The sequence below is a fragment of the Callospermophilus lateralis genome, chromosome 4 (genome assembly GCF_048772815.1).
Source record: "Callospermophilus lateralis isolate mCalLat2 chromosome 4, mCalLat2.hap1, whole genome shotgun sequence".
Classification (NCBI taxonomy): Eukaryota; Metazoa; Chordata; class Mammalia; order Rodentia; family Sciuridae; genus Callospermophilus; species Callospermophilus lateralis.
The window spans coordinates 21,414,552-21,428,146 of record NC_135308.1 but is presented as its reverse complement, the minus strand read 5'-3'; the positions used below and the strand labels follow the sequence as shown (position 1 = coordinate 21,428,146).

Below are 13,595 nucleotides of genomic sequence, written 5' to 3'. Positions count from 1 at the left end.
TTTAATCTCCATGATATAAAAAAAACTCAAAAACTTAACAACAACAACAACAACAAATAACCCAGTCAATAAATGGGCAAAGGAACTGGACAGGCATTTCACAGAAAAAATAAAAATGATCAAAATTATATGAAAAAAGTGTTCAGTATCTCTAGTAATTAGAGAAATACAAATTAAGACTACACTGAGATTTCATCTCACCCAAAATGACAATTATCAAAAATACAAGTAACAAGATATGTTGGTGAGGATGTGAGGAGGAAGGCACACTCATACATTGCTGGTAGAACTACAAATTGGTGCAAACACTTTGGAAAGCAATATGGAGATTCCTCAGAAAAGTTGGAATGGAACCACCATTTGACCCAGTTATCCCACTACTTGGCATATACACAAAGGACTTCAAATTTGATACTATAGTGACCCAGCAACATCAGTATTTACATCAGCTCGATTCACAATAGCCAAGTTATGGAACCAGCCTAGGTGTCCTTCAAAGGATGAATAGATACAGAAAATGTGGTACATATACACAATGGAATATTACTTCACCTTAAAGAAGAATGAAATTATAGCATTTGCAGGTAAATGGACGGAACTGGAGAATATCATGCTAAGTGAAATAAGCCAATCTCCCCAAAATCAAAGACCAAATATTCTCTCTGATATGTGGATGCTGACTCACGATAGGACACAGGGAGGGTGAAGAGGGAGGAATGAAGGTTCATCTGATTGGACAGGGGACAATGGGAGGAAGGGAAGAGATAAGAGAATGGGCAAGACAGTAGAATGAATCAGACATAACTCTCCTGTGTGCATATATGTATACACAACCAGTGTAACTCCACATCATCATGTACAACCACAAGAATGGGAAGTTACACTCTATGTATGCATGATATGTCAAAATACCTTCTACTGTCATGTCAACTAAAAAGAACAAATTTTAAAAAGTTCAGTAAATAAAAGAAAAACTCATAGATAGGGAAAACAGCTTCTAATAGCAGGGAATTAGAAAGCAGAACTGCATAGTTAGGGATTGTTAACTGAGAAGTGTTCCTTTTAGACTCAAATTAGTTAAGTTTTCCAACAACTTGAATACAACTTTTGTTAAAACTATTCATTTTCATTTGCTTAAGAACATATTTTTGCTTTCAGATTTTTTTCTAAATCAAATAAGCTCCAGGGAAAACATCAGTAATCGTTTTTTTCAATTGCCCCTTGCCCGAGTCATCAAAATGGATGGACGCCGGATTGAGCTGTGTTCTTGCTCTGGTACGCTACAGTGGACACTAGGCAATCAAAACCAAGAGCTTCTGAAATCTTTCAGCCTTGAACATTGACAAGCAAAAAATTACGATGGTCAAGATGAATCTATATTCTGACCCTAAAATTGCAATGACAGGAGAATCAAAACTGGAACAAAGAAAAAATATTGTTGTTTGGTGAATAGATTGCTCTGACCTATAGTTTTAAAGCAAAAATCATACTCTGGAAGAAAAAGTTAATCTGTAACTTTTCCCTATCTTGTCCCTGTATTTTTTCTTGCCATGATTGATATTTTAAAAGGCAAGAAAGCGTTGGAAATCTTAAAGTCAACTTTAGAGAACATATTTAAAGGTTTTTATTGTTTTCCTATGGGATTCTGCTAGTGAATAAAACACACAAATGTGTGTGTAAGTACGTACACACACACACACACACACACACACACACACACACACACACACAGAGTTCCTGTAAAAGTGACCTTGTTTTTCTAGTCAAGAGCTTGCTTTCTTATAAAAGGTTTTGAATGTTTTATGCAAACATTTCTTTAATGTTGTCTGAGTCTGAGTTTATCTTTGTGCTCACTGAAATTTTTCCTAAAATGGGTTTTAAAGACAATATGTGGATATTTAATTATTTTGCATCACATTGTAAAGGTCAAATCTTTTTTAAAAAAATCCAATAATTTTCTTCCTTTCTCCTTTTTGTAGTCTTTTTCTCCAATGTCTTTCAGTGAACATCTATTTGGCACCAATGAGCCAAACTGGGAACTCTGAGAGCTCACAGTCCAGTCAGCAGGTGAGGCTGGCACAAGCACAGCACAGGTGAGGCCAGGGATGAGAGCCAGGAAGCGAGGGACCTGGGATGGCGCAGCTGGTTGATTTTGGAGTGCTCAGAGAAGAAGGCAAAGAGGAAGTCTCATTGCCATAGATTCTTGAAGGAAGAGAGGTTCGATGAAAAGTCAAGAGAAGAAAATAACACTCCAGGCAGGGAGATTATTGGGCCAATTTACAGAGATGTGAAAAATCAGAGGCATCTGGGAGACTAGCAAGTTTGATGTGGCTGGAAGTGAAGATCGCAACAGAAATAGGCAGAAAGCAAACAAATGCAAAGGGCAGGAAGAATGTTCAATGCTGGATTAAGGTGTTATGCTTTGGAATTTCATTTAGTAGTTAGTGATGAGGTATTTAAGGACTTAAGGCAAACATAGCAAGATCAGACTTGCAATTTTGCAAGGTAAATGTGTTCACCATGATTATCCTTTACTATTGTTTTTCTTCTCAGTTTTTATCTTTGTCCAGTTTTTTGTTTAATCTGCATTTGCTTTTTGTAAAACATCAGCTATTTTATACCCATAATATAGACTTAAGGTAAAGCAAAACCAACATTGCAATAAAAGATAGCAGAAATTTCTATTCTTACCAAATCCTTGGAGTGCTCCCCCTAGCATTTGGGCATCCATTATGGGATTGAAATTGGGAGCGGGAAAGATGGTTCCTTGCACCTGGTAAGAAAAGTGGATAAGAGAGAGATTATAGTAATTCACATGAATGCTTTCAATATTTCTCCAGATAAATGAATACAAAGATATATTCTACATATTTTAAATACTAGAAGACATGTATACAAGTCTCTTAAACAAATGTCCTAGTTACATGCTAAGTATAGAGAGCAAATTTGATGGGGTTGACTTTATCCATTGGTCTCTATGATTTTGAAGTCTATTATTTAAATTGAAAACTGAGATACTAAAGCCAATGCTAAAAAAATGTGAGGATCAAAGTAAACAATGTATGTCTCCCCCCCCCCCCGCCTTTTTTTTTTTTTTTGAGAGAGAAAGAGAGAGAGAGAGAGAGAGAGAGAGAGAGAGAGAGAAAGAGAAGAGAATTTTTTAATATTTTTTTTTTAGTTTTTGGTGGACACAACATCTTTATTTTAAATGTATGTGGTGCTGAGGATCAAACCCAGCGCCCCGCGCATACCAAGGCAAGCGCGATACTGCTTGAGCCACATCCCCAGCCCTGTATGTTTTCTTAGCAAACAATAGCATTTTCTTATGAATTGGAGACCATTTTACAGAACTGAAAAGAATTATATTAGGACAATGCATGTCATTCATAGGAAGAAGTGGCACTTCCTGCCACAGCTCGTTTGCACCTAAGGGGCCCTTAATCACATGAAAGAAAATTAAAATATTTGAATTGGGGTTATAGGATTCATAAAGATCTGGGTGATACAGATAGGGCAGAGATGATTTATCTGAAACTTGTCGCTGCAAGGGAAAAACATAAAAACCTGACTGACATTTCATTAAAATTCTCTCTCTTGCCGAGAATAAAATGGCAGAACATTTAAGGCAGGCTTTGGAGCCACATGTCTATTATTTCAGACAGAGCCAGCCAGGACAGGTACCGTATCATAACAGCACGAGAGAGTTGTCAGTCAAAATTTATTAAAAAGAGAGACAACTTTCCCTATTTGTTGTCATTATGTCCCAAAATATTGAGGGGGTGAGAAATAGCTTCTTAGAGTGAGTGAGCCTACAATGCCTTAAGAAAAACTCAGACACTCACTGAGCTTTTCTTAATAATACAATCATAACTGAAGATAAAATAATAGTATGAAATAGTATATATATAATATATATTATATATACTAATATTATGAAATTAATTAATTAATGAGAATTAGACTGTAAATCATGAACTACATGACACCTCAAGTTTATTGGAGATGGCCTAGAAAGAAAGTTCTCTTGAGCTAATCTCTGAATCTAGAAGCTGTTTTTCAGGGAAGAACATAGTAATATCAGGAAAGAACATAGGAAACGTATTAGGAAACAACATAGTAAATACAAATAAAATTTGGTTTTGTCTCTATTTACTAGCCTGTCACATCTGGTGAGACTCTATTAAAACAATAGACTGATTCTTCTTTCATTTATTAAATTAAGTTCAGACCACAGACTCTAAAGTAAATTTGTAGTTCGATTCTCCCGATCTCAAGCATTTTTTTTTTAAGTATTTTGAGCCTAGAGGAGCATGAGATTTAAATTTTTGAAGCAATAGCCATCTACTTTTAAAGGTGAAAGTCTGCCTTTATTACTGGCTTTTACTAAGTTCTTTTCATCTATGTTGTTCTTCATCAAGTAGATGGCTATTTTGTATTAACAGAGATATTGAGATTATCCAAGGACCGTACTCCCACACATGCACAGTATGTCCCATTATCAACATCTCCTACCAGCGTGGTACACTTGGTGCATGAACTACATTGTCATGTCATAATCCCCCACGATCTGTATTTTACATTGGGGCTCACTCTTGTTGCTGTACAGTTTTTGAGGCTGAACAAACTTATAATGACATGCACCTACCATTATATCACACAGAACAGCTTCAATGCCCTGGGGAATCTCTGGGCTTCCTTCACCTGTCATGCTGTTAAAGGTTTTTGGAGGAATGAGTAAGGCATACTTTATTTTCTGCTACTAGGAGATAGAACACTTCTGTGAACATTGTCACTTACTGACTGGATGGCCTTAATCTTACTGAGTGCTATCAGTCAAAGGCAGATTAACCTTTTGAGATTTAAAAGAGAAAGCTTCCTTGAAGACAATAAGATATATTGTTAAGTAGGTGTAAGTTATCTAGACAATTTCTCACATGGACTGAACAAATGTCTGCCCGAAAACATCTCATTAGTGGCCTGGCTAGAGTCTATTCGAATTTCTACTGGTGTATAGCTAGAATGAAACTATATTCCTTTTTGGAGCAAAAAAAAAAAAGCTCTGAAAGTTACAGATAAGGAAAGTTAGAAATGCCTATAGTGATTTATCAGACAATCTGTACTCCACGTTTTTCTTCCTGTGGTTTTTTTCCCTAAATCCTTATACAGGTTACTAGTACAGTGTAATTTTGCTGTAGAATTATGAATTTTTTTTTCTTTACAGTTATCTCCTTTGCTGTTTAGGAATATTAGTTTTTTTGCCAATTTTCCTTAAAATAATAGTCTAGAATATTTTTTGAATAATTTAACATTAAAAAGTATTTCGTAGTGCACAAAATACTTTTTAAGTAAACATTTGTCATTTGTATCTATCTAGCATATTATATCATTAAATTCATTTCAATGCCAATTATGCCGCAGTAAGGTTGAAGTCAGCCACATTATTGCATGGAAAGCACATACTTTCACTTATTTTGTTGTTGGAATATTCACTCTGTCTTTTACTGATCATTTTGACTGAACTGACCAGTTGAATCTACTGAAAGGGTCAATTACAGGTCTTAACTTTATTTATTCCCTGAGTTGAGCAATTATTTGAAAGTTTACTAATTGCTTTGGGATGTGAAAGTCTCTTCTTAACTTTTGTATAACTACCATATCTAGAGCTACCATTTGTTTTGAGGTTACATTGACTTTCCCTTGCATATCCCCCATCCCCCAACTTGGACTAGCCACTTCCCGTGCATTCCTTAACCCCCAGTACCAACCAGGTCCTCTAGGAGGTGAATCTGTTCTGAGTCTTCTTTCACTCTCTCTTGCACTCAGGGATTTTTTTTCTTTGTAATTAGTATCTTGTATTTTCTCATTTGTTAACTGTTGTTAAAATTTATCAAATCTAGTATTATATATTGCTGTACCATGTACTTGTTCTATGGTTTCACTTTTTAATCCTTCTAATTATATTTTATGTCCCTTATCTACAGACAATAGGTAAGTCTATACCATGATTGTCTCTATACTAAGTCTTCTTTTTAAATATTCTCATTTACTAGTGATATCATGATTAATTTTTTTTTCTGTACTGCTTGGATTTCACACCATTTAATCGGCGTGTTTGAGGTCACCTTACATGTAGACCTCCACAAGGTCTATGGAACAAGTCTCTACCTGAGCCTTCTAGACTATGCATTCTCAAAGGTTTGGATTTTATATTATGGTATTTGACATTAAAGTGATTGTTGATTTCACCTTTCCCAAGTTTTCAATGGAATTCCCAGAACTTTGATTACATAGATTCCTTTACAAAATCAATTTGAAATTTGGTCAAATATGATATACTAACTTCAATTTTAGTTCTTATCTCCCTGTATTTTAGTTCTAGTATTATAGAAGGTTATGATGGATTTAAAATATGTGTGGAAATTTCCAGTTAAGTTACTTATTTCCTAATCACTTGATGGCTGTAAGAAACACCCTTTCCATCCTCTTTCTACCCTTTTATTTCTAATGATATTAGAAAGTTCAGAAATAATATCAAGATGCTATGGACTTGAAGAGACAGATTTTAGAGAATGGGTTTTATTTGTTGAAGATGAAAATGGAGGATGAAATCTGATCAACTGAAGACAATGAATTAAAGAGCATATTTAAGGGGAAAAATAAGACACTATGGGAAATAAAGAAAAATATTTTTGGTGTGCCCTTTTGAATGTGGGAATATGATATTTTATATTCCCAAACACCCAAGTTTGAAAGTTAGTGAATAGAATAGAATTTTTACTTGAAGCATTTAATACATTAATAATGTATTTTAATCAGTTTTGAGATTGACTTTGGTATTATCAAAAGAGAATGAGATAATTAACTTCAAAAAAATGTGCATTTTGATTAAATTGTGACTCATACTTATTAAAATTTTATAGGATTTAAACTTTCTTGATTTGAATAATTAGATAAGTAATCTTAAGCTCATAGTTTAAATAACTTTATTTTTATACATTTATTTACTACATAACAAGACAACTTAAATATTGATTCTAGTTTTAGGTGTGATAGCTTAACACATCCCCGGTCATGTTATTCATTATTCTGTTTATTCTGTTAAAATAAACAGGTAATCTAGTAATTGGTAGAGCTATTTACTGTCAGTAATTTTATTAATATAAATGAAATACATCTACATAACTGGTTCAAGAAAGAGGGTTATGAGGCTGGGTATGTAGCCAGAGGTTGTGTGCTTGCCAGGCATATGCAAAACCCCAAGTTCAATATCCTAGTTTCACCAATTGAAAAGAAGGAGGGAAAAAGAAAGAAACAAAGAAAAAAAAGAAAGATGATAAATTATATCAGAAAAGTCTAACAAAATACCAGAAAATTTGAAGGAGAGAGTCCTCAAGTGAAAATAGGACAAAGGTCAAAAGAAGGGCTTTGGGAAGAGGTTTGTTTATTCTTGTTTTTATGTGTAAACACCACATATTTGCTTAGAGAATATAAGTAGTGCAGAGAATTGCAAACACAAAAGGAAAAAGAGCCCTTAAATCTCACTATTCAGAAATAACCATAAGAAACATCAATTGAATAAACAAATAGAAGGATATTTTAAAAGATAAAATTGTTATTTTATTAAAAGTTTATGTTGAAAAGATAACTATATATGATGAAATACCAAATCTTAAGTATACAGCTCTACAAATTTTTAATAGGTATATTCCCCTGTAGTATGCCTTAGATGAAGATATTCAGCAAGAAATACATATATTTTAGGAAGCACAATTATAATGAATACTACTTAAATGCAATGAAAAAGATTAATGATAGTGAACAATATAATGAATTAGAAAAATTCATTAGAGCATTAGAAATACTATTTTAAAAATCTCACAGTCTGGTTAAGAAAAGACATTATAGAATTGGAATCATTATATTTTACAAATGATGTTCTGGTTTTGGGTGGGTTGAAATATAAATGTGATACAAAAGACAAGGGCTTAATTCTCCTGCATACATGTCTTGTAATTCCTCTCCTCCCATTTTCATTATTGTTAGTTATTAATATTATTATTATTATACCATCAAAAGTTATGACATTTACAGTGTGTATCATTACCATAATGCCAGCAGTTGTCCAAAAGTGTTGCAATGTAAGTCTAGAAATGCCCTGATGGAGTTAAGTCTTATAATCAACCAGTTTACCTAGACTTTTCTATTCCTGAATGGTTATTATTTTCTTAATTGTGTTTTGCTAACAATTTTTTCCCCAAGAAGTGCAGATGAATGGTGGTATTTTTTGTGCGGTGAAAATCTCACGTTTGATTAGCCTTCAACTGGTAGAAAAGTGCTATTTGGAAATTTCGTACTATTGGGAGACTGGGTTTAAATAAATTTGATTTTACAAGTTGTTATACCTAGAAATACTTCTAAAACCAAAGCTTCAAACTTGATTTCTCTCCTATGAATTTCATATCTTTAAAGATTCATGTATATATATTTCAATGTTCCACTCAAATCCCATCTCCCTGAAGTATTTTTGATTACCACAATTAAAATTTTCTTTCATGAATTGCTATAATAATTGCTATAATAATTGCAACAATAGCTACCATTTAACAAAGAATCAAGTATTGCACAAAGTTCTGTTTCACAGTATGGTATTTTCATTCTCAGAGCCAGCCTATGATATTAAAGCTATATTTTCCCTATTTTTTAAATGAAAAAGTAGGCAGAGAGAAGGTAAGGAGCTAGCTGTGGTTGTACAGATACTTAGTGACAAAGAGGAAACTTCAATGTAGGTCTACCTGGGTGCCAAGCCAAAATACTTTTTAAATACTTCTGCAATTTCTCACACCACTTATTTTGGTGGTATAAACTTTAGTGTAACAATGCCTTATCACAGCAGTAACTTGTTGGGGATCACAACTTAATTGTACACACCTCTTTCTTAATTAGGGAAGACAATTTATACAGCACTTCCTATTTCTCAAAACACAATTCACAGTACTCTGCCTGGGTTCATAACTGATTATTTGAAGTGTATACATAGTTCAAATTTAGCTCATCTGAAAACACATGTTAAAGTCTTTTAACCTTTGCTAAACTTTCTGGTAGGTATTCATCTGCATTGCAAAACTCAGAATAAGCCATTAAATTCAGGTACTTGGACCTGGAGATGAAGTAAACCATACAGTGTAAACATGGTCCCATAGAAGGCTGGCTGGATGCTTTGGAAGTTCTATGGACTGACTCTCTTTTAAAGTCTAAAATTCCATCATTCTGTGGCAATTGCTTCAATATAGCTGTATATGAGAAGAATCTGCTAAATAGAAAGCACTTTATGAGGCAGGTGCGTGTGCTAACAGGTTTTCTCAGTTTGCTATTTTAGCCAGTTTCCAATTATATCGACGTGCAATGTGGACTTTTTTTTACTCTTTTTACTAGGGTTTCTCTATATGGTTCCACCTCATTTCCTGAGAGAGTTTTATGAACTGACACTAATAGCTCCTTTTTTACTATATCATATTATTTTCAGCCTTATTTTCTCTTCACAAATCTCAATAAGTACTAAATGCTTAGAACGAAGATGAGAACAAAAACCTTTGAAAGCGACTTACACATCATGGAAAAAATATATCAAGAAAAACAGATAAAAATAAAGCAACTAGTAGATAAATTTAAAAATTATAAATATGAAAATATTTCTGATTGATAGAATTTCTATCACTTTAATTCTTTGTACAAATGTTCTTTGTTAGTTTAGAATTAATAGTATAAAATATACTGATAAAGAAACAGAAAATCATAAATAATAATTTTTATTTCTTGAAAGTCCTTACTTCTTAAATAAAGAATATATCATAAATTTTTCCTTATACTTTTTAATATTATTTTGAGAATAATTTCTTTTCCCTTTAAAAATAACCACATACATATATGTATATTTCCTTTTAAGTAAATCTCTAAAAATCTCCTCTTACATCATGAAATGGCTCAAAAGGAGAAATCCTCTCTACTTCAGAATATATTCTGTAAGGCTTCAAACACCTCTGTTGAGGGAAATACAAGTTGGGTTCTCAATCATTCTAAAAACAAAGCTGGGCCTGGTGGCATACTCCTGTAATCTCAGCGGCTTGGGAGGCTGAGGCAGCAGGCTGTGAGTTCAAAACCAGCCTCAGCAAAAGCAAGGTGCTAAGCAACTCAATGAGACTCTGTCTCTAAATAGAAAATACAAAATAGGGCTGGGGGTCTGGCTCAGTGGTTCAGTGCCCATGAGTTCAATCCCCCATATACACCCCCTCAAAAAAAAATTCTGACAATAATTCACCATTCATTTGTATGACTTATTAGAAAAGACAGAACACTGTTAAGATCTTAGAATCTCTACTCTCTCACAAAGTAATCACATTACAGTCACTTCTCCCTTTCATTGGTCTAAAAAGATTTTTTCAGGGGCTAAGAGTTCCACATAAACCACTAAGAACCTGCAGAGTTAATGTGGCTTTCTCCCCAGTACAGGAAAGACATGCCTGGGATCTCTGGCTGTGAGGCCCATCATCAGATGACATTCTGTCTAATTGCTTCAGCAGAAAGAGTGGAAAGGCTGATGCTTGGTAGAGGAGTATCCCATGTTAATAAGGACAAGGGCACATTCCTTCCCTTTTGTCTTTTTTTTTTTTTTTAAGAGAGAGAGAAAGAGAATTTTTAATATTTATTTTTTAGTTTTCGACGGACACAACATCTTTGTATGTGGTGCTGAGGATCGAACCCGGGCCACATGCATGCCAGGCTAGCGCACTACCACTTGAGCCACATCCCCAGACCCCCTTTTGTCTTCATATCTTTACACCAGTCCCTAATCTTTGTACAATGGTGGAGGTACACTTGGGAGGTTCAGTCCCTACTTCAGGAAGTTTGGTATGTAACTGGTGATAGAGGGTTTTAAAGAAATGATGAAATGATGTGAATTATTTCTGCTAAAAATAAGAACAGTAGCACATGTATTTATGTATTAATCATTAGGTGCATTTTTGAAAGAAGTTATTTTGGAGGACACACTATTGTTCCTATGTTCAAACATCATTTTGTGTAAACTACTTCAGAGTTGCCTTTGGGATATTTGAATATTTATAAGTTAATGATAAATTGATATTTACAAAGGCTAAAGTTGGGACTAATTATATGTAGAGTAATAGAGCTATTTAACATCATTTTATATGTGTGTTAAAGATACTGTATGGTATTAGTAAATCTAGAGGCAATTTCTAAAACTGAAGAAAATTGCTTGTAAATTGTATCATGTTTCAATGTCTTTTGGATTAAATAATCTGAACTCCACAAAGAGTGTGTGTTTAACAAATGTGGATAGATTTGGTGTAAACTGATACCTACTTCTTAAAAAGCATCTGCCCTACTGAACCCTGGCATTAGTCACTCTATATGAAGAATGGCATAAGTTTCTAATATCACCTTAATTCAATAATGAAAATGTTTACTTAATTATTAGAATACTTGATAGTTGCATACAAATTGAATTACCATAATTATTACAAACAAAATATATTTTAATATAGTACATTTTGTTAATTTAATGTTTAAAAAACTCTCAGATATGTCTGATTTAGTAGATTAGGCACTGATAGTTCCAGCTATTTTTTTGGGATACTATTTTTTTTCTATTATCCTGATGATAAAGGCGGCTGTAATAAACTTCACATCTCTAGCTGTTGTCAAAGTAAATGGTCACTGACCTACTTATGGCCCATATGTAATATAATTGGCTCAGAGGGATACTAAAAATATAATTTGTACAAAAATGGACCGATTTGGGGAAAGACAGCTAGAATCCAGTGATTCTGTAAAAAATCTCTAAGATCATCATAACTCTAATCAATTTTTGGATTTTATTCATGCTTATCAATAGACCATTTAATAGTGATATTTTAGACATAGATTTAAAGAAGAAAATTTCTTTGTGCATCTGTTCCATCTACATGGATTATATCCCACCCCAAATTCCAAACCGAGTTCAAACTCCACCTCTTACATGAAATCTTTTCAGATTTAATCAAATGTTATTTTCACGTTGCATCCCAATTACGTGTAAACTTCCATATTTTGCATTTGTTTTTATCTCTAATTTTAGACTTCCAGAGCACCAGTAACTTTTTTCTTGCTTTACAAAGCATCTAATGAAGTGCCTTAGCTATACTGTGGGCTTGAAGAGTTTTTATTAAGTATAAAATTCCATGTCCCACAGTGACATCTTTAGTTTACCCAGTAGTTTTAAAAACTCATTATTCATATAGGCAGGCTATGCTTCAAGCATTTTCACCTGCATTTCCTCAGTAATCATCTCAGCAGTCTTGTGAGACTGATACTATTAATCTTATTTCATACATGAGTAGCTTGTAAGGCTGAGTAAGTTGTTGAAAAACACACAGGTAGTGTGACATGAGGCCAACACTCAAATCCAAATCCAAATTTAACTTCATGGTTAGTGCCCTTTCCATTATAGATGTAATTGATGTAAAATAAAATAACATGTATTATTCAATTATTTCTTCATCTTTTCAAGAGAAAAAAAAATATTTTCACTTGCAAAGAACCCCACAGGTAAAAGCAACATTTTAAAAGCATAAGCCCTCATTTTTGTGTCGCTGCAAGAGAAAGAAGAAAGTTGTGTCTGTGGTGTGTGTGTGTGTGTGTGTGTGTGTGTGTAGTGTTAGAAGAGGGATTGAGAGAGAAAGATAGTAAAAAAATTTCAATAGCTGGATCACCCGAATGCATTTAAAACAAAATGTCTGACATTTAATTAAAGTTATTTGCAGAATACCAAGGCAAACCCCCGTGTTGTCATGAACTCCCAGTAGAGGTTGGTTGGAGTAGCCTCTTGTTGATGACGTGTTGGAGGAGTGAAGGTTATCAGGGTTTGTGCCATGATGGGGTTACCCAGTATTAAGAAGGCTGACTGCATGCCTTCTAAACTAATAAGCAAATGGAAACAGAGCTTCAAGTGAACAAGAGAGACTCTAACCTTCATTTTCTGTGTTCCTGTAGCCTTAGAAAAAGATCTTTAGGGAGACAGAGTCACTGGCATGAGATTTTTATGAGCTTAATTTAAATCTCAAAGGATGGTACGACGCTAGCGTATATCTGTGTTAGTCTCGAAGAAGATATATCTATATATATTATCTAATAAAATAAAATTTAGTGAACAGATGACTAGCTCATTAATACTAGCACAGCTAGTGAGATTAAATAGGTTTAGTCATATTAGTTTTAAAATTGATGCAGAAATATTTATAAATTTGAAGCAATTTCTAAATTAGTTGTCATAAAATCCTTACAACTTCATAGTTAGACGTCAAGGAATTTTAGAGAGACTTCATTTCATCCATATATCCTCTTTCAATTAACATGTAAAAAGCATGTTCACTAACATGATTTTACTACCTTAGGAAACAATTTCTAGGAAGATGGAATTGAAAATATCTTTATCTTTGTAGAAGACCACTACACATAACCCAATTAAATTAGAAAACATCAAGTGCTATTCGTTCTCCAAGGCTCAAGATATCCAGTTTCTAAAAATTAAAACCTATGAA

At 33.7% G+C, this 13,595-nt stretch overlaps 1 protein-coding gene across 1 annotated transcript in view; it reads right to left on the bottom strand.

The window, feature by feature from the left end:
- The window catches only part of Anxa10 (annexin A10), a 61,498-nt gene extending 56,790 nt beyond the window's left edge, over positions 1-4,708 (bottom strand). The window contains exons 1-2 of the mRNA XM_076855256.1: positions 4,646-4,708; positions 2,692-2,773 (exon numbers count right to left, since the gene is read on the bottom strand). Coding sequence (XP_076711371.1) covers positions 2,692-2,773; positions 4,646-4,708 — 145 coding nt within the window. The remainder of the gene's footprint in view (positions 1-2,691; positions 2,774-4,645) is intronic.
- Between the last annotated feature and the right edge of the window lie 8,887 nt (positions 4,709-13,595).